This window comes from Halichoeres trimaculatus, unplaced genomic scaffold (genome assembly GCF_033239565.1).
Source record: "Halichoeres trimaculatus isolate MK-OKI-2021-1 unplaced genomic scaffold, fHalTri1.1 fHalTri1_scaffold_10, whole genome shotgun sequence".
In the NCBI taxonomy this organism is placed as follows: Eukaryota; Metazoa; Chordata; class Actinopteri; order Labriformes; family Labridae; genus Halichoeres; species Halichoeres trimaculatus.
In genome coordinates this window covers 28,675,325-28,694,867 of record NW_027437187.1, presented here as the reverse complement: position 1 = coordinate 28,694,867, position 19,543 = coordinate 28,675,325, and the positions used below count along the sequence as shown (strand labels likewise).

The 19,543-nt window shown below is 39.6% G+C and overlaps 3 protein-coding genes across 5 annotated transcripts in view; all 3 read right to left on the bottom strand.

The window, feature by feature from the left end:
* Positions 1 to 418: 418 nt before the first annotated feature.
* hps5 (HPS5 biogenesis of lysosomal organelles complex 2 subunit 2) lies at positions 419 to 9,867 on the bottom strand. Of its 3 annotated transcripts, none has more exons than XM_074678331.1 (23): positions 9,670 to 9,867; positions 8,533 to 8,662; positions 8,340 to 8,450; positions 8,187 to 8,251; positions 7,892 to 8,084; positions 7,135 to 7,265; positions 6,819 to 7,037; positions 6,652 to 6,723; positions 6,472 to 6,560; positions 6,129 to 6,307; positions 5,703 to 5,861; positions 5,283 to 5,442; positions 4,249 to 4,366; positions 3,703 to 3,849; positions 3,546 to 3,614; positions 2,876 to 3,465; positions 2,612 to 2,732; positions 2,375 to 2,524; positions 2,166 to 2,285; positions 1,881 to 1,994; positions 1,692 to 1,798; positions 1,322 to 1,613; positions 419 to 812 (listed from the first exon to the last, which is right to left on the bottom strand). In XM_074678331.1, exons 2-23 carry the CDS (start codon positions 8,638 to 8,640, stop codon positions 752 to 754), a joined length of 3,375 nt encoding a protein of 1,124 aa, XP_074534432.1. In that variant the 5' UTR covers positions 8,641 to 8,662; positions 9,670 to 9,867; the 3' UTR covers positions 419 to 751. The 3 variants fall into 3 exon arrangements, with proteins under 3 accessions (XP_074534432.1, XP_074534431.1, XP_074534433.1); XM_074678330.1 differs by having other exon boundaries at positions 9,696 to 9,867; XM_074678332.1 differs by lacking the exon at positions 9,670 to 9,867 and adding an exon at positions 9,159 to 9,388.
* Positions 9,868 to 10,483: 616 nt separating this feature from the next.
* gtf2h1 (general transcription factor IIH, polypeptide 1) lies at positions 10,484 to 15,533 on the bottom strand. The gene is made up of 15 exons (XM_074678351.1): positions 15,343 to 15,533; positions 14,834 to 15,002; positions 14,539 to 14,731; positions 13,954 to 14,119; positions 13,739 to 13,832; positions 13,465 to 13,614; positions 13,272 to 13,351; positions 13,009 to 13,142; positions 12,844 to 12,931; positions 12,667 to 12,755; positions 12,228 to 12,345; positions 11,934 to 12,024; positions 11,619 to 11,734; positions 11,233 to 11,325; positions 10,484 to 11,150 (listed from the first exon to the last, which is right to left on the bottom strand). Exons 2-15 carry the CDS (start codon positions 14,985 to 14,987, stop codon positions 11,064 to 11,066), a joined length of 1,653 nt encoding a protein of 550 aa, XP_074534452.1. The 5' UTR covers positions 14,988 to 15,002; positions 15,343 to 15,533; the 3' UTR covers positions 10,484 to 11,063.
* A 2,143-nt stretch (positions 15,534 to 17,676) lies between these two features.
* The window catches only part of LOC141796253 (mucin-2-like), a 35,784-nt gene continuing 33,917 nt past the window's right edge, over positions 17,677 to 19,543 (bottom strand). The window contains exons 35-37 of the mRNA XM_074677250.1: positions 19,482 to 19,521; positions 17,952 to 18,075; positions 17,677 to 17,836 (exon numbers count right to left, since the gene is read on the bottom strand). Of these exons, the coding sequence (XP_074533351.1) occupies positions 17,677 to 17,836; positions 17,952 to 18,075; positions 19,482 to 19,521 (324 nt within the window). The remainder of the gene's footprint in view (positions 17,837 to 17,951; positions 18,076 to 19,481; positions 19,522 to 19,543) is intronic.

The window sequence follows — 19,543 nt, the reverse complement described above, 5'->3', positions numbered from 1 at the left end:
ACATTTTCCATCCATGGCCTGCTGTATGAGCTGAGCTGAAATGCAAAATGTTTTTTTTTTCCTCTCTGAAGAAAAGAGTTACAGGAACAAAGTGGGTCAGTTTGCCTTACTGCTTCCAGTCATTTATAATGGTCCCTCTGTACTAGGATTATTGTAGGTGGCTGTTATTGTTGGACTCTCATTTAAAAAATCTTTAACACCAAAAGTTTCCATGTGATTTTTGTGGAACATTGGAAAAATAAAGTAAAAAAGCTGAAACTCAGACGGTAAAGTGGCTTTAGGGGTGCTGGTTCAAGTTTGCAACACTTATAATAATGTGCAATAGTAATATATTTATCTGTTTTTTGTTCTTGAGAAACAACAACAAAAAAACAGTTTTAAAAACACAAACGTCCTTTATTCACATGTTATTACATAGTTAGAACATTTCACATTTCCTTTACACAGTTATCTTTTATTAGTTTTTCATTCATATGTTACTTGCTTTAGTTAATTTTTGCTTTAATGCACAAGAAGCCTTTATTTAATTATTAAAAACAGTGTTGTAGTAAAATTGGCAAATTAGAAAAAAATCTGTAAAGATTGTCGTAGACGCAAAGTAGAGTTGCATAAATAGTTATACTGCTTTACCAGAAGGTTAGAGCCTTCCTGTGGAGGCTCTCCCAAGGTTAGAGTTCATAAATGAAGTCACATCATCAGCAGCAGTTTCAGACTTACACACAGTGTTAGCTATCACACGCAGAGACCTTCATTAGGCATGCTGAGACCACAAGAAGCGATCGCAGCGCTCGAGCATCGTCTGGATCATTGCTCTAAAAAAGAAAAAAAAGAAAACAGTTAATAAAAAGAACTAGTGATGTCAGGCGATTTAAAAAAAAATCTAATTAATTACAGGATTTATGATTAACTAATTAATCATTCCAATTAATCGCAAATTAATCTCATATCTGCTTTAGGTCCCCAAATAAAGAATTTGAATTCTTGGACATTACCAAATTATGGTGCATAGCTAATCAAATGAAGAAGAAAAAGGAGAGAAGATTTGTAAATCCACATTCACAGGCCAATATTAAAATATCCATGTTTGCTGTCATTGATTGATAGATATCAATTTGATTACAACCTTTTACTGTTTCTGTAGAAGTAAATTGTGTTTTTCAACATGGGGGAGGCAGGGTCTGGCGGAGCTTGTCAATCAAAACCATGCTTGTAAACTACTGTGGGTGAGAGCAGTGAGCTCTTTGGATAAGAGCTCAGCATGGATATGAGGAGAAGATGTGAGATGACAGACCTAATTTGGCAGTCTGAAACCCCTACCCACCTCTGTCTCTTCTCAGCCACCCTCAGCAGCTCACAGACCAGTTTGGAGTGAGGAGAGAGGACCAGCTGCACCCCACACTCCTCCAGCACAGCCATGGCTTGGTCAGGTCCAGCTGTCCGAGCCAGCATCAGCGTCAGGCTCTCCGGGCTGATCCTTCCGCTGCAGTCGGCTGAGCCGTTGGACCAGCTGCCCCCGTTCATGCCTGTGACCTGCTCCGAGTCAACCACAGCCGTGCCCTGCTGACATAACTGGATCAGGAGCTTCCATTCATCCAAAGTCTGGGGCTCAACACCTGAAGAATGAGAAAGAGAGACTTTCTGTGTAAAAAAGGTCATCACGTCACAGCATTCAATTCTCTATGAAGCTTTACCGTCAGGCCCCTCCAGCAGACTGATGTCATCCAGCTTACAGATGGTGGAGAACGCCTCTGTGCGGCGCTGCAGCTCCCGGCAGAGATACACGTAGCCCATCCAGTATCTGCACACACATTGAAAGAAGGGGATTAGACTGTTTGTAAGTCCAAAACAAGTGATGGTGAGTCTGCAAAATAAGAAAGTACCCATGACTGCGGCAAGTCTCTGCCATCTTTTGCTTCGAGGAAAGATCAGCAGGCAAAGCAACAAGAAGAGACAGAAGACGTCCATAACCCCAGCTGAAACAATGAGAGCGCCATCTGCAGGAGAGGTACAATCATTTTAATTTAGAATTTATCTTTCAATTAACTATAAAACAAACTAAATGATACACTCTTTGTTGTCAGTCCTCCAGCTAAGTGTTCATATATTTTGATTCTTTTGACGCTTAGAGTGAATATTTTTAATCTCTAACTCGAACAGAGACAGACCTAGGCTGACCATCAGGAGTCAGGGTGTCACAATGTTGAGGGGCGTCATGAGTGAGTGCCAGCTCCAGCCAATCCTGTCTCAGAGATTCTGGTTCCAGGAGGGATTGCAAAAATGACGACCTGGAGGAGAACATAGAAGTCGTGAGATATAACAAAGTCTTTTTTCTCTTTTTTCCCGCTCTTTTACAAACAGGAAACTACAGATGTACCTGTGCTGCTCAGTTTGTGATTGGACCAGATTATCCAGATATGCCAGGAAGTGGCTCTGATGAGCCATGGTCATTACATCAGCAGGCGTTATTGTGGGATAGAACTGGGAAAAGGAGCGCACAGCAGCCTCTCCATGCTTCTCGTACAACCTGGATAAAACAGAAAACATACGTCACTGCATTGATCACAACTGTAGTTTCAATATTAATTTAAGAGAGAGAAGTTCTTGTGCTGACCTGTGAAAGTGAGCAAGGAGAGGAGGTGCACTCCAGGGCTGCAGCTCTCTCAAACTGCGCAGCGATCGCAGCAAATCCCCTCTCTGAATGACCTCAACCACTTTACTGGACTGAGTCAGAGCTGAGGAGGATAAAACAAATATTTCATGATGCATTTTTCTTTTCAAACACTTCCAGCTGCCATTTTAATTATTGATGAGCTGTCTTTTTTCATATTTCTCAGGCATATTTCGACATTAATGAATTTACTAAGTGGTGACTGACCTAGCATGGCCTCAGTGAAGGAGCTCTGCACCTCCGGCCGCTCCTGATGACACAACAGGCACATCCTCCTCACTCGCTCCTGGTCTAAGAGGAAGAAGTAGCGCCGCAGGAAAGTTGTGCATCCCAGCCCCTGTTGTTCATTCTCTTGTTTTCTAAAACAGCTCAGCTCTGTGTACAGAGTTGCCAGCTGTGTGAGGTTAGCCAGGAGATCTGGAGGTAAGGGCTCAGGAGCCATCACTCGCAGAGGCTCAGAGAGAGTGGCCCCGTTCAAAACCTCAGTCAGCTTCTCAGCAGAGTCACAAGAGTCCTCTTTTTCTTCAAGTGCGGGAGCATCCTCTTTCTCCTCTGTAACACTCTCTGGTGGTTCTCCTGATGAGGAGGGAGACCCCTCTTCCTCTTGTTGCTCTGAGCTTGTGTTCAGATAATCCCTCTCCCACTTCTCTTCCCCTGGTCCATCTGTGTTTGGCTCACCCACAGCAAAATCAAGCTCTACAGGTCCAAGTATTCGCTCCAGCACTGGCAGCCACTCCTGTAGTGTTTCTTCCAGGCAGACTGGATCCAGCAGCACCCAGGGATCTTGGATTTGAGATCTGGTGTTGGGAAAATGTAGGACACAAGTTAAAATTCAATTTCTACTAGTAAAATTGGGACAATGGCGTTTAAAACTTACATGGCTCGTTCTGTTGCAGATCTGAGTTCTTGCATGTCAGCTTCTGTGTTCGGCATGTCGTCATAAACTCTGTGACAACACATTATATTTACTGGTTTTGTCTGACTTGTAGTGGTGACAGAAAAAGAGGGTGTACATGCAGTAGGTTGTTACTTACTCATTGTCTATTTCCTCTGAGTAGGAGGCTGTGGTAGCTGACATGTCGGCTTGTCCGCCCTCTCTAAATTCAGGACGTTGCCAGAGCTCAGAGTTCATCTGGAGGGTGTTGATCTTCTCTGTTGTCTTCTTAACAAAACTGGAAACACTGAGAAAAATAAATAATAATATTAAAACAACCTCTGAGTTTTGAGATTGCAAAATATTTTAAATCTGAAAACCGGAGAGGCATATATCACTACGAACAGTGAAGGATGTGATGCTGGAAATGAAACCTGCCACATGTGTTCGACACAGATGATCATAGTGAATTTCAATAATAGATGTAGGTCTTCAGTGTAAAGAGGAAGTGTTGGCTCTAACAGCACAGCTGTGCATGGCTGAAAGTTTAAATTAGGAGTTTCAATCCTCTTGAGAAATAAAAATGAAGAAGTACAATCCACATGGTTTGTTTTGTTACTTGTTTTGTTCACTTCTTGTTACAGTTTTTCACATTTACAAAGAAAGATCTTAGCATGTTAGTCTGTTTTTCCCCCTAGATGTTCACCTGTCTTTGACAGCCTGCAGTGCGATGCGGGGGGGTTTAGGGCGGAATGAGAGGGGGAGATGGAACTGCAGGCCTTGCTCAGATCGCTCAGCCTCCAAACGCTCACTGCTCTGTGGATCTGAATAAAGATGGGAGCGAGAGCCAGAAAAACACAGATGGATGGAGCACTGAGGGAGAAGAATGATGGGCAGAGGGCAAAGTGCAAGCAGGTGGAGCTAAAATGCCAGACACCACTTCAAACAGACTGGAAATTAACACTGCATAGTGAATAATAACAAAAAATGGTGATATGTGTGGGACACAATGGAACAGACAGGACATGAAATATTAACAGTAAGATAGTATTTGCAAAGCTCTCAAGGCAAAATTCTGGACAACACTTTTGATTTAATGCTCATGCTTTCTTTTTTTCACATCAACATTCATTATTGTTGCAAACATTAAAGGCATAATTAAAAACATGTAAACACAGAATCATTATGACAAAGTTGAAGTCAAAGAGTAAAATTATTATCAAACATTTATTCTGAAAAGTCTTTCAGGTGTTTGGTAACCCCTCTGCCTTATTTGGTATTTTTCTTCAATTAGTTATTCTCTGATAAAGTATAACAAAATAATTTCACTCTTTTTTCACATTGAAATCAGGACAGGCAGAAAAGTAGTTTGATCCTGCTACACAAAACCACATAAGAAACAAAGGAGCAGGAAGAGCGCCAAAGGAGACAACAAATTGTGGTAATCATTTTGTGTTAATACTTTTTGTTTCTTGTTTACAGTTGTTGTGCTACTGTTAGCTTGCCTAGCATGCTGAAAAAACAATAATAACAATAATACAAAAGCAATTAAATAGTAATAATAAGACTTAAATTTGTGTTGTAAAGATAGTGTCCCTTTCTCGTATTTAAAGAGGTAAAATGTAGACTAGGACCGCAGTATTGGCACACAACAAAAACTTTCGCTGCATGTGAGTTTTTGATGCAATCTTTTGAAAAAGTATTTCTCTTTTGTTCATCTAGCAGCTGCTGATGTCTTACCATGATCCACCTGATCGTCCTCCTGAACAAAACTGAACTCTTTGAGTCGTTCCTCCTCAGATATGGAGGGATTGATAAGAGAGCTCGTCTCCTCATCTGACTGGCTTCCTCTGCGACTGATCACACGGTAGATCCCGCAGTCCAGGACGTTGAAACTCTCCTGGGAAGCGTCACATTTAACATGAGGACATCCAGTTATTTCATAGGTCTAAAATTACAAAATTGTTTTGTAAGTAAACTTGCGTTCACATGTTTAAGTTAACAGTTGAAAAAGGTTAATAAACCATGATGAATGTATCTGATATTAAAAAATGCTGCATGCTTTAATGTTCATCAACGCTGTGAGGAGTTATGAATTGAGTTTTAGGGAGATGCTTGCTCATTTGTAACAGCTTACACAGGTAAGTCCAAAATGCTTACATGTGAAGAGATGCTACTTCTCCGGCTGCTAGAGGCCGAGTCCAGAGGCTCCAGTTTTGAGATCACTTCCTCCAGCTGGCCAATCAGCTCGGGGTGTGTGCTGGGGCTGAGCTGAGACCTGAGATGTTCAAGGCGATCCATGGGAATTGATTTCCTGGCCTAAAATATAAATGAACTAGTGAGGAACAGCGAGGAGCTTTCAAATGTCAGATTTGGTTATTCTGTATGTAACAAGCCTGCCTAGCAGAGGGCATGTAGTGCAATTTCTTATCCAACACCAGTATATTAGTGTTTTTGTTATGCTCAAGCCTTATCCTGAGAAACCAAGCAAGTCGGAGTATCATATAAACATTCAAGGCCAGATAAGACTAATTCTGGTTGCAGTGTGCGTTATATTGAGGCGGAGCATGTTGGCAGCCATCTTACCCTGCTGGTGGTTATAATGTGCTGGAACATACAGCAGACCACAGCAGCCAAAGGCCAGGACTCCCTCCGAAGCAGCCGCTCAACACATCGCTCGACAGATAACAGGGAGAGGTGAGAGAGGCGTCCACTGCCATGGAGGCAGAAGAGCTCGTTGCGGTAGACGGCAACATCGACCAAGTCTGAAGAAAGACCCCAAAACTTTACAAGAAATGACGATAAATGCAAAAAAGATTGAATAAATCTATAATACTACATTTGTGGCTTGTGTTTTTACAGTTGAAATGTCCTCTAAAATACTTCAAAAATCTACTAGTTGTATTTTTTGAAAGAGCAATATAGGCACCTTTTACTTCAGTCCACAGAAGCACTTGCCCATTCTGAGGTGTGAAGATATAAATAGCTGAATCAGTCCAGGTCAGCAGGTTTTGGTCTCTACACAAAGAAATCAAGTGTCATAATTTGACAATGACAGGATGTCGCTTTCCCCTGGATACTAAGGCATATCAGTGTTATCAATTTTTACCCTAAATACAGCAGTTTAGGGTAGGCAATGGACTGTGGAGTCTTCTGTGCTGGGTTGTAATGTGGTTCATTTCTGTGGGTTAAAGAGGAAATGAAAGCAAGATCAGGAGTTTGGTCTAAGATTTTTTAAATGCACAATAAAAAAAACAAAGAAACAAAAAACTGTACCTATGTGTGATGAGAGGTAGAGGAGGACATGCCAGCAGCTGTTTGAACTGGTGGGTGCTCAGAACTTCACCATTAAAGTTGGCCTCCCATATTCGAGATCCAGGCCGGGCACAGTACAGCAGTGGGGGCTGCCCTACCAACAATCCCCTGTTCTGAGGGAAAAAGCAGGCTCCATACTCGCCATCCCGCTCTTTGTTTCCAACACGCCAGAACTTCTCCCTAAAGGTAAGACAGACAGATTGATGTTGAACACTGATCCAACAATCGATCCCCCTGGTGACAAATTTATCAGCGATGGAGCCGTGCTGACAGTCACCTCTCTGTGTCACAGAGGTAGCAGCGGCTCAGGGATGATACAGTCAGGCGGCCGTCTAGGTAACCAAGCTGTACCACTCTGGAGTCCACTGTTGTGACAGTCTGAACGGGGAAGATGACAAATGCCGACCCCTGGACACAAATATAAAACAGTATCATAAAAAAATCCTCATTATATTCAGACACAAATATGAAATGTGTTCAACAGGGAAGACTAAAACGCAGACACAAGTGAAATTTTGCCTGATGACACAAATCTAAAGGACAGAAATGATTGTTGAAAGGGGAATTCACATTAGATACAATAAAGACTTTTTAAAAAACTGGAAAAAAATAACAGAATTTTTTGTTTAGACTTTAACTTTGATAAATTTAAGTTATAAGTTTTTGGTTTTCTTGTGCAATCTGAATGTTTCATACCAAATTAGTTAATCTCAACTGGCATTCAAGTCTTGGGATTCCAAACAACAGTTGTACTGTTACTACTACTGAGTTAAAATTGCAGTTTTTTGATATCCTTTTGTCAAACTGAAAGATATCTGTGAGCTTGTGGACTCTTGAGCACAACCCTCAAAGAGACAAAAAAGGGTCAGACAATTCATAACCATGTCAGCAGGCTTGAATTAAGGCATACTGATTTGATTAAGTACAGTGATCTGCGACTGTATTCAGAACGAGTGTGAACATTCTTGAAGCTTTGGTGTCTTTTTCAACATTATAATATGAAACAGATTGTTCTCTTTGTCAACACACACTACCTTTCCCAGTCTGGAGGATCCAGCACGCAGAAAGGACACCTTGCCTCCTGCGTCCCCCACAAAAACCCGGAGTGTGCTTGTGTCCCAGCAGAGTGCAGTGATGGCCTGGCCTCTGTGCTCCCAGGATACACTGACCCTCTCTGGTGGACCTCGCCTCTCCAGCTGCAGCTCCCACACCACCACCAGACCCTGACTGGGTCAGAGAGGGAACCAGTGAAGGCAGCACCAGAGGACAAGTGTTGTTTCAGGAGGGAACAGTGTGACTCATCTCTGTATTTCATGGACATACTCTTACCTTGTTGCAACAGCAATGAAGTCTTCATCATGAGGGCAACATGCCACCTGAGTGATCCAACCCTCCTGTGGACAAGCCAAGACAGGTTTTGGGTCACAAATCAATGAACCTGATGTAAATCAAAACCACAACGAGTATTCAGTCACATATTACCTTGTGAGTGAGGATGAGCCTTTGTTTCCAGCCCTCTCTCTGAATTAGGTGCAACCCTCCTGCTGATGTTCCTAATGCAAGCCACTTCCTCGACACGGCTAAACATGTACACTATAAAACAAGACATTACTGAGTGAATGAGCGACAGCCCTGAAATCATAACATTAATTCATCAAGCAGTTGTGTAACCTACCTTGAGCCTACCAGAGTCTAATCTGAGAGCAGACAGAAGTGGGTCAAGGCAGTCAAACTCAGCCAGTACATGACTGTATGTCTCAGGTACAACTTGCACCAACGGCATCTTTGCTTGCAATCTTCAACAACTGGGAGGGAGTAAGTAAGACCATAAGCAAAGAGTTAAAGAAGACATAACACGGTCTTTCAAAGTTATTTCTCTATTTTGTTGCAAACTTTGGTCCTTAGCTGTTTGGCATCTGACCCTGACCCTCAACAGGAAGAGCAGTGAGAACTGCTGAGAAAATCAACATGAATCCAGTGCCCTCTCTGCAGAGCATCTGCCACTACAGAGTCCACAGGAGAGGTGCCTCTATTATAAATGACCCCACCTATCCCCAGCACGGACTATTAACATGTCTCTGAGAGTGAAATAAAGGATTTCCGGATTAAAAAACTCTTTCTGTCCCACTATGCCTTCAGTCTACGGACCACTATCTCTAAATAATTAGTTATTTAGAGATTAGTCCATTTAAAAAGAAAAGTAGATTTGTGCATTTTCACTTTCACTTCTTGTTTTAAGTGAATCTACAATCAAGAAAAGAAACTGTACAGAGTATAAAACGAAAACTAACAGTTTTATACGTGCGTGTGGCCAGTAATATGCACGTGATTAAATTAACTTCTGGGTCGTTGACACGGACTTTCTAATTAACGACTTAAGTTAGCAAGCACACGTTGACGTAAATAACTGTCAACTGGAGTTCCTGCTCATTTGTTAACTCTCGCTTTTGACTGAGACTCTGTAAAAGAACTAAAAGAAATCATGAATTTTATAGGCAAAGTAATCAAAGCGGTTACACTGAATTCAATCATAGCTCCCCACTACGGCAGCCTGCGTCACGAGACCCGTCTGCTGACACTAATGCTAACGTTCCTATTGAGTACGGGCTAATACAAAGCTAAAACAACCCAAGATGACATATTAGATTGCCTGTCTGGTTGATTTTACAACGTTCGACTTTTATTTAAATAAATAAAACATCGTGAGTTAGTTTAATACCCCAACTCATAGCACAGTCCGTTTTATGTTAGCATGCATGCTAACATGCAACACAGGGATGTCGCCTCGCGCACAACCGTTAGTCAAACTCACTCAAAGTGACTCGTCTTCTGTGTTACCTTTCGCAAATTTCCACTTCCACTGCTGTATTACACCATTGTTGTCTTCACCAGGAGGGAAAAGTCAGCGGTGATTGTCACACCAACACCGCGGCAGCCTGTCGAGATGAACTGCTTCATCCAGCTGCTATGAAGGCACTTCCTGATAGCAGCGAAAGGGTTTCTCCCAACAACTTCTCAGTGAAACCATGTCCACACGGCTGTACAACTGCCAAAAAATATGAACCCCATGGAACTACCTGGATTTTTGCATAGAAGTCATAAGGATAGACATATACAGACTGCTTTATGCTGCACAAACAACTATATGTTTTAATGTTTTTTTTTTCCATTTCACATACCATGTAAAAAAAAAATTACAGTGCATGGAGGGGGAAGTGTGGGAACTTTCGGGTTCAATAAATGGTTGACCCTCCTTGGCACAACAACCTCATAAAACGTTTCCTGTAGTTGCAGATCAGACCTGTACAACTAACAGGAGTTTTTGACCATTCCTCTCCCCATTCCTCCAAAGTGTTGCAGTTCAGCAATATTTGAACCATACACAGTTGAGTTAGAGTTGTTGGTAGACTGTGCCTTTTTTCCTCCACACATTCCAGAGGGTTCACATACGTTTTCTTGCAATTTAGCCAATTACATTAGCTGTGAGAGTTACGCTGTTAGTTATGCAGAAATAGCACTGAAAATGATTCTAAAAGACAGCATTATGAGGAATAAACTAGAAAGTAAATCATGAAACGCTTGAGTTCTATTAGACATAAGCAAAAGCTTTATTTCTCACTTTAAGTCAGAATAACATTTTTATCTTCAGTGCAGACAGAGGGTGTAGACATTACATACCAGTGACAGTGTGATTAGAACCACACACACTAATGCACTCGAATGTGAAATGTCTTTACAATATTGCTATGATCACTTCCCCTTGGTTCCTCGAATGGACCCAGTGTTCAAAAAAGACCCATTGTAAATCCAAGCACTTTTTCAGTTCACTGTGCAACACCGAAACAAATTTTGGTAGCTCTCTGTTCCAAAGCCTCTTGTCCTGAGTATCTTTTCTGATCTTCCATCCGAATTTTGGTCATATTACAACACTTTCAAGTCCCATTCAACTGGCAGCATCTCCTAACCGAAGAGAAAAAACAAACAAATAAGAAAGAAACTAATTACAGTTATCTGTTACTGAGATGCCGCTAAGTCTCTGTTGAACAGTTGGGGATGTAGCAGCATCGATCTATATCCACATTCAGCCCACTATGAACCGTGACTCTTCAGCTGTGGTCTCTCCACAGCAGTTTGGTGAGCGTTCACAGGCTAGATGTCCAAATACTGAAATGCCTTCCTTGTCCTTTCTTTGACAATACTCAGACCTCAGGTTTTCCTCATCATGCGGCGGGTTTGCCAGATGTGGAATTTGTTGTAGGCTGTCTGCAGCATCTCCTCCAAATGCCCTGTGAGCTGTGGGATTGTCAAAGAGAGTTCAGTACAAGTGTCACTGGGCATAAGCCTCTGTGTCATTATTAACAGCTTAGAGACTTACATTTGTACTTAAATACTGACGCTGAATCTTCTCCTGAAAAGGATGAAGCTTCGTCATCTGAAATCTCTCAAGGTTTGATTTCATCTTCATCACCTATTAAAAGAAAACAATTTAAGGGAATGTCATCAAACATTCAGAAATGAGTTATTAAGATTGAGGTTCAGGGATATGCTGAATGTGAATGAACATTGGCAAATGAGAAAGTTTGGTATGACATAAATGTTGGTATAAAACAAAATGCTTGGATGAGTATTAATATCATTTTTTAACCACAGAAATGTATGTGCTTGATTTTCATATGTGCAAGTATAAGAAGATCTCAAAGAAAAAACCACGAGAGACAATGATATTGTGTCGTCCTTTTAAAAGCAGAGGATATCAGACACCTTCTCTTCTAAAAACGGTGTGTTCACAGGAAAACAGGACCAGAAATGTCTCAATAACTCCCCAGCAGCCACATAAAGATGCTTTAGCTCTCCTTGGACATCAGTAGGTACTATCTCTGAAAGGAAAACCAAAGACAGTAAATTAAAAAAAATGAGCAGTTAAGAAAAGAATACCTCACTTTATTCTTTCACTGAATGTCATTCCTCGTGTTCTGCTCCTCACGTTTCTTGTCTTTCCTTGTTTTCATTCAATAAAGGCAAAAATGCCCTAAAACAGGACAGTTATACTGTTTAGACTTTTTAAGACACACTTACGATCTATGGCTTGTTGTGCTCCTGCCTGCATCAGGACGCCTCCTGGAGAAAGTGCTGCGATGGCAGACGTAGCTGCAGTGCTGGATAACACCTACGCAGAGTTTTCAACAGTTTCAGGGCATCATTCATAGTGAAAATACAACTGTTGAAACAATAATATTTTTCATAAAACAAAGACATATTTCAGTTTCAACACATGATGTGTTGTTTTGACATGGTTTCTGATGAATTAAAAGTATTGAAATTACTCGCAAACCATACATTTCTGTTGTTATTGGCATTTTATGATCATACCTGAGTGAGGTTGGGTTTGTAGCTGGCCATCTCATGTCGAATGTAGTTGACAGAATTGATGATATCCTGGCTTGTCGAATACTGATGCGACTGAAGTGGCACAGGACCATGAGCATATCTAAAATATAAAGTTAGAGGAATATTTACTGCATGTTACCATAGATGCAAATCACAATACATAAATAATATATGTATAACAGCACATGAAAGCTGTTACAAACAAAAATATTACAGCAAATGTGACACATGTTTAAATTAAGGACATCAAAATTAGAAAGCATCATTTCCCCTTCAGATTTCTCCTTTCGGAGTTCACTTCCTTATATGCTGACAAGCTGAAGCACCATTCAGGTAACAGCTTATGAGTCATGAATTCACTTTACAGCTTGAGTATCACCAAAGTGTTACTTAAACATAATTCATGGAGTACTAAACATACCTGTCTGACTTCTTGAGGTTTAACGCAACTGTTTTTGGTTTGTTCTCTGTTTGCAGATCTTCATATTCAATGGCTTCTTGTAACTTAACCTACAGCAGTTAAAGAAAATGTGATTTATAATGTTACAGGAACACTTTTATATTGAAAGGATTTTGTCAAAGTTAAACATTATCACACCTTCTTAGTTGGAGGCTGAAAGAAGTCAGAATCCCTCGAGTTTCCATCTGTACTGCTTGTCTCACTTGCTTGGTCGGTTGGTGTTTCCCTTTTATTTTGAGGCACAGTTAGCACAATTATCAATACACTGAGCAAGTGATTATATATTCAGAGAGAAATGTTTACCCTTTGCGTGAGCCGGCTGCTAGCACCATAGCGCTGTGATGGTTAAACCGCTTTATAATGGCAGCATTGCTGCTCTCCTTCACCGTCCTGTTTGCGGTGGAGGTTGTGGCTGCAGTTGTAGCAATGCCATAACCCTGTTTCACAGAATTAAAGAAGAAGGTGTTAAGGTGAAGGGACGTAGATCAAATAAAAAATAGAAAGCTTATAAAAGATAATTCTCTTTCAGGGAATAGTACATGACTGATAATCCCATCAAATCTCACCTCATCCAGAGTTTTATCCTCTAAAGACAGAAGGTCCACCAAAGGATTCTTAACCCCTTGAACCACCATGGACTTTAACCCTTAATAAGAAAAAATTTAGGCATTCATTTGAACTGATGGAAATTATGCATGCAATGAATAAAAGGCTAGAAAGACCAAGCATTTGCAGCTGAAATTAAACGTAAACCTCTACCTTTTTCATCCTGCTTTGCACACTCTGAGAAGATATCCTGCGTTCCTGTGTTGATCCGGTCTCTGTGGAAATAATGGGACTGGAAAAAGCGAGTCCAGAACTCCTTCTCTGTCAGATTATGAGGCACATTTTCGCTATACTTCTGTTTCACTGCAAATAGGACAAAAATTGGCAAAAGTGCATTCAGTCAACACCATAACGATTTTTTTAAGAAACGCCAGCCACACATGTGGTATTAGTGAAAGTGACTCCAACTTTGATATGTAGTGTTCACCTGCAGGATACGTCCTGAAGATTGATTCAATAATGTCAGCTGTGAGATTATATCTCAAACCATTGCAGCCATCTGTCTGCGGTCTGATGTCTGCCTGTATAGTATAAAGAAAGATTCTGTTAACTTTTGGTAGAACAGGGACGCCAGTGGAAGACTGTTGTAAATGTAAATACGAATGTACCAAAATAAGAACATGGCAGACTTCTTGTTCTCACCAAAAAGGCTCCAGAAATACCGACTTCTTGTTTGTTGCTGTTTGGTGCGAGGTCAGAATTATTCAAGTCTCCTAACCGATTGGCCCAGAATTCATCAGCAGTGATCACCTGGCTCACCACAAGATCTTTATATAACTGAAAAAGCACTGGATCTTCTTGAAGCATCCTAAAGTCAGAGATTCAAAGAGAAGTATTTAAAACACAAAAATCAAAATGTAGTCTGAATGACAGACACTTTGGCCTTTTTTTCTTAGAAAAATCAATAAATAAAACTCATGAATCTTGTATCATTTATTTATCAAAAATCTGATGCAGTTCTGGTCAAATTTACAATACACCCACGGACACTAATATATGAGATACAACAAACTCAAAATATTGCTGCATAGAAGTCCTGATTAAAAAACAAACAACCATACAAATGAACACTTTAAATACTTTCTTTTGAAAGAACACCACAATCTTGGTGTATGAGTAATAAGATGTTTTTATCACTGATGGAAAGAATATTTGGGTAATTTCATTTTTTGGTTTCCTGCTGTAAGGTTTATTTGTTACTATTTCAGAAAAAAATTGCAGGCATACCTGTTTTTCTCTTCCAATTCCTTGTTTGCTTTCTTCTTAAACTTGGGCAGTAACTGCTGCAGCAGTTCTTTTGCAGCCTCTCTGTCTTTGAGTGCTGTGCTCTCATTGGCAAAGTGGAATGTGGTGCTCTCACCGGTATGAAGAACCAGCTGAAGCTGTATCTTGGCTTTGCCATCAGGACTTATTTTTTGACCTGGACAGTAAACACACACATACAGACATAAATATCACTTGAGCACAATTTTTGTATGTATGTATTTATGTATACTTATATATAGTGTTCCTGAATACTCACAGCGAATATCTGCATATAAATGACTGACTGTAAAGCGGTCCTTGCCCTCTGGGCTCCAGGCTATACGTTCAGCCATCAGATAAAGTGTGCCATCCTGCTTCCTCTGGCGAACCTTTTTCACCACGAGCAGCACCTCCTCTGAGAGGGATGCCATGGCACAAACAAATGACTATGAAAGGATAAAACAGACACAGTTTACACAACGAATAAGCATGCACAGAAGCTATGATACAAACAATAGTTATTTGTCTTGCTGCTACAGAATTAGCATTTACACTGTAAACTTGAGAGTAAAGCGGAAAATGTTTAACAATGAGACACAAGCGTTAACTATGTCAACTGTTCAAGCAACGGCGTTAAGATTCCTACAATATCACTGCGTTTTATTCAGTTCTAGGACATAAACTTCAGCAGACCTCTGTTTTATTGACAGTTTTATGATAAAAACTTAGCTAGCTAACGTTAACAGTTCAGACAAGAGGAAGAAGTCTGAGATAAACTTACTTTACCTTAAAAATAAACCGATACTGAAACAAACACCTCACTTTTCGTTAGCACATATTTCCAAGTTCCGTTTCTTTTACAAACAAACTTAAAGTTCGAGTTATTTCAAACAGAAACTTGATTAATCTAACATTAGACCTCCTGACTTCAGCGCCGACATGACTGCGAAGCTGTGTTACTGGAAAAACTGACCGGGTGGATGTTTCGGTTTAGCCCATAGTTCCTCGAGGCTTTCAGCATCGAACTACTCACTGAGTATACGGTGGCGATCAGAATTACAAAATACGTTGATTTCTTTTCATAAAAAATGTGATAAGAAATTATGACTTAAATATACTTTTTGTGGCCATACCATTAGGCTGACCGTATTCTTAAAGTCCAAAAGGCGGCCACTTTACCCGACCTCTTTACTATGAGATACTGCAAAAAGAAGGCAAGGTAGCTACACGTGTTAAAAAAATCATTTTCTATTTGGGGTGAATCAATGCATCACAACATGCTTCAATAAAAAGATAAAAGGAAGTATCCCGTTGGCCAACAACATATCCATCCTGTGCATGATATAAATAATGTCTTAAATCCTTGTCAGAAAAAAAAGAAAAACAGAGTTATTCTAAGGTGTTTTTTCTATCTTTTATTTATTTATTTGTTATTTTATTTTATTTGGCTTTTTGTTTTGCTTTTCTAATACGAAAGACCTATGCGAAAGACGGATACTTTTCTGCTCTCTGTCTTATTAAATTTGAGAGTAGGAGGGGCCTTGGTCATGCATCATGACCTCATCACGCATGCGGCGTGCATGCTCAACTTAGCCTTTTTTGTTTTGTTGACTGGTGAGTACATCGTCGCCCAGTACAGCGTTGTTGTTGTTTTTTTATAAATTTATATCAGTGGTCTCTAGAACAATTTGAGTAAAACCGGACATTTTTAGGGAATTTCATAAAGTCCAAGTGGGCGCTATCGTTCGACCGAAAAGGAGGGCTAAAGAGGGCACCCACCATGCTACTACAACACATTTTTTAGAAAACACTTTCATGAAAATAAGAGAACTGCATTGACCGCAGCACAGAAAAAGTTTACAACTAGAATTTATGAATATTTAGCAGTCAATAGTTAGTGGGAAGCATGCAGGCCCCGTTTTGAACTTATTTGGAAACATGTAAAGAATAATCCCACCCACTGATGTATGCACATGACCAAATGGTGTCTTATTTCTTTCAACTGGTTTCCAGCCAACCAAATCAACCAGTTTTAAATGGACTGTTATATTTCTTCCAAAAAAGGAAATAAGAGATTTTTTATGCCATCTTTGTAGGTACAGTAAAGAACTTAAAAGAAATTTCCTAAAAATGTGAGGTGATAAGCAACAATTAGCCTTGCTCTTTTGAAGTACGTATTTTCAAAATGAAGTTTTTTTGTTCGTTTTAGTCTGTTCTTTTGTGTTTTTGCCTTATGCCATTTGTACTAGTACTTCTGAATTAAACTGTGTTTATTGATAGAGATAAATCTCCAAAAGACAGCTGCAACAAGAACTAAACAAAACATGTCATCGATGTATCATGTTTTTCACTATGCAGCTTTAGCAAGCAAGATAGATCTTTGAATATTTAATAGAGAGTTTTGTTTGTTTGATGCTCCAAAATAACAGATTATGCTTGATTTTTTAAATCTATTTCATTAGAAAGTAGATTTTTAGATTTTTAGTGTAGGGCAATAGTTGCAGTCATAAGGTGACTGAGTTTGTAACTTAAAGAAAATAATTTCTTAAATGGTATACATAATGTAAAAAAAATAATTTTAAGTGGTTGTGCTTTGCTTGAACAAGTAAAGTTATTTCACTTAAATGAAGAGACCAACATATGTGCATGAAATTACCAAAGGTAAATAAGACAAGGAAGAATGAGTATCACAAAACTTTTCAGTTTAATGACATTTTTCAATGCTCAGAAATGCAGAAGTTTTAGAGATCAGAGTCCTTTTAAGTAAACTGAAAGAAACATCCATTAAAGAACCCCCCACCATAAGTACAGTTACAAGGTCAACTCTTTAGAACTTATAAGAGAAAGTATGACAGAAATATGAGCTGTCATCAGGGGACATATATCTACCAGCTCCACTGACAGTAAATGAGAAAGTGATGACAAGTGTTGTCAGGGTGCAAACAAACAACATTAAGGTGTTGGAAATTTGAGAGCAGAACGCCCCAGAGATGTCTTGTGCTTCTCTTACTAATTTTGAAGAAGAAACATTTGTGAAGATTATTGGTCAGATTCTCCATGAAAGTTCACCAGATAATGTAGTTACGTTTACATTACCCCTCATTGTTTTTACGACGTTCATTAACATTTATCAGCCTTGCAACCACACTCATCAACTGAAATGTAGGTGGCTTTTTTGGTGTCGCCACCAGGACAGGTAACATCCACTTCTTTCTGGCTGGTAGACAGTTCATGACAGCAGGAGCATGTATGCATTATGCTGTTAGTCTCTGCAGAGTATCTGTAATGAGAGACAGATTCAGACTGAATCACGAGCTGTACAAGGTGATAAAAGGTTAATCTTAAATGCTGCTTTAAATGAGATAGTTTCTGCTGTTTGTCTTTTGGGTACTCACATTGAAGATGATGGTCCACAGGATCCAGAGCAAAATGTGAGTTCCACTGGATCAACCGTTGTGCAGCCGTCAATCTGAAGGTAGGTGCTGTTTGTCTGCTTTAGACAGCCTGCACGAGGGGTACCTGATGAAATACGATAAATGCGATCCATTTAGTGTGTAGAATGTGATATCTTGACCTTTGAGTTGTTAAAGATGAAATCTGTTTGGATTATCATTTTAAAAACTGACAGGTTTGTTAAACATATATAATTTCTGCATGCCGAGATGGGAATATTGTGGGAGGTGAGAGCTCGCATGGTGGCCCTATGAAACTGATGAAACCCCAGTGAGAGAGGAGCCCACTTGAAAAAAAAAGGCTTGTGATAAACTCCTTGGGCCATAGGGATGATTAGGTCTCACGTTGACAAAGTGTGAATATAAAAATGAAAGTGTAATAGGTTCCTTCACTGAGAGCTTATTCTTTTCTTTACAGCACAAATGCTTTGTGTTTATTTGATATCTCAAAAAAAGCCAAATGTTCGCTTGTTTTAGCTCCTCAAATGTCTGAATCTGCCCCCCTTGTTTAAAGTGTTGCCATTTTTTGTAAGGCCTGATGGAAGAAGGAATATGTCCCTGGATCAATATTAGAGCCCGACCGATTAATCGGACCTATTATGCCTGTCACTGATTAATCAACATCGGCCAAAATGTAGCTGATTATAAGAATTTTTGCTCCACATAGATTCTGTCACTCCTGCTCTTGTGTGTCTGTGTGTTAGGCTGCATGCTGCCCGAGTGCCTGTTTCTTCCGTCCACCATAATCTAATGTTAGACTATAGAATGACGTTTTAATGTCTAGAAAGTTGCTTTTTTGTGAGATAAACAGAGATAAATGCTACTGTTAATTCACACAAACACCATTATCTAATGTTACACTACGGCATTTTAACATTGTGTAAGTTGCTCATTGTGTGTTTACAGTTTGACTTTTTTTCTACTTACTGTGTTTAAAGTTTGACTTATTTATTTAAGGTGTTAACAGTTTAACATCTTTATTTATACTTGTGTTTACAGCTTGTTCTTATTTATCATCGGTTTACACTACAGTTCTGTTGACAGTTTTATAATTAAAGTTCCTTGTTTTATTTTAATAGTGTTCTGTCTCTGTCTTGAATCATATGGGTATTTTAATAATTTGTGTTCATATACAGTATATAATCTGTGTATATCAATGATTTTCATACATGTTTCAGCCAATATATCAGATATCGGTCGATATATTGGATATCGGCCGATATATTGGATATCGGCTTTTTTTTCCCCCCAGTATTGGCATCAGCCCCAAAAATCCCATATCGGTCTGGCTCTAATCCATGTAATGAAATCGGCTGGACTCAAATTACAAAATTTTTACACACTAATCATGGCTGAAAATTCTTTACAGTTTCTATTGTTTCTTTATAACTATGCCCAAGCTCCAATGATAAAATGTGTTGCTTTTTAACAACATGTTATGGCAAGAAACGTATGATAACAATTCATACTTACAGGTTCTGCAACAACCATTTGAGTCAGTTTGTTCAGAGCCCTGTGAAAATCAACAATAGAAG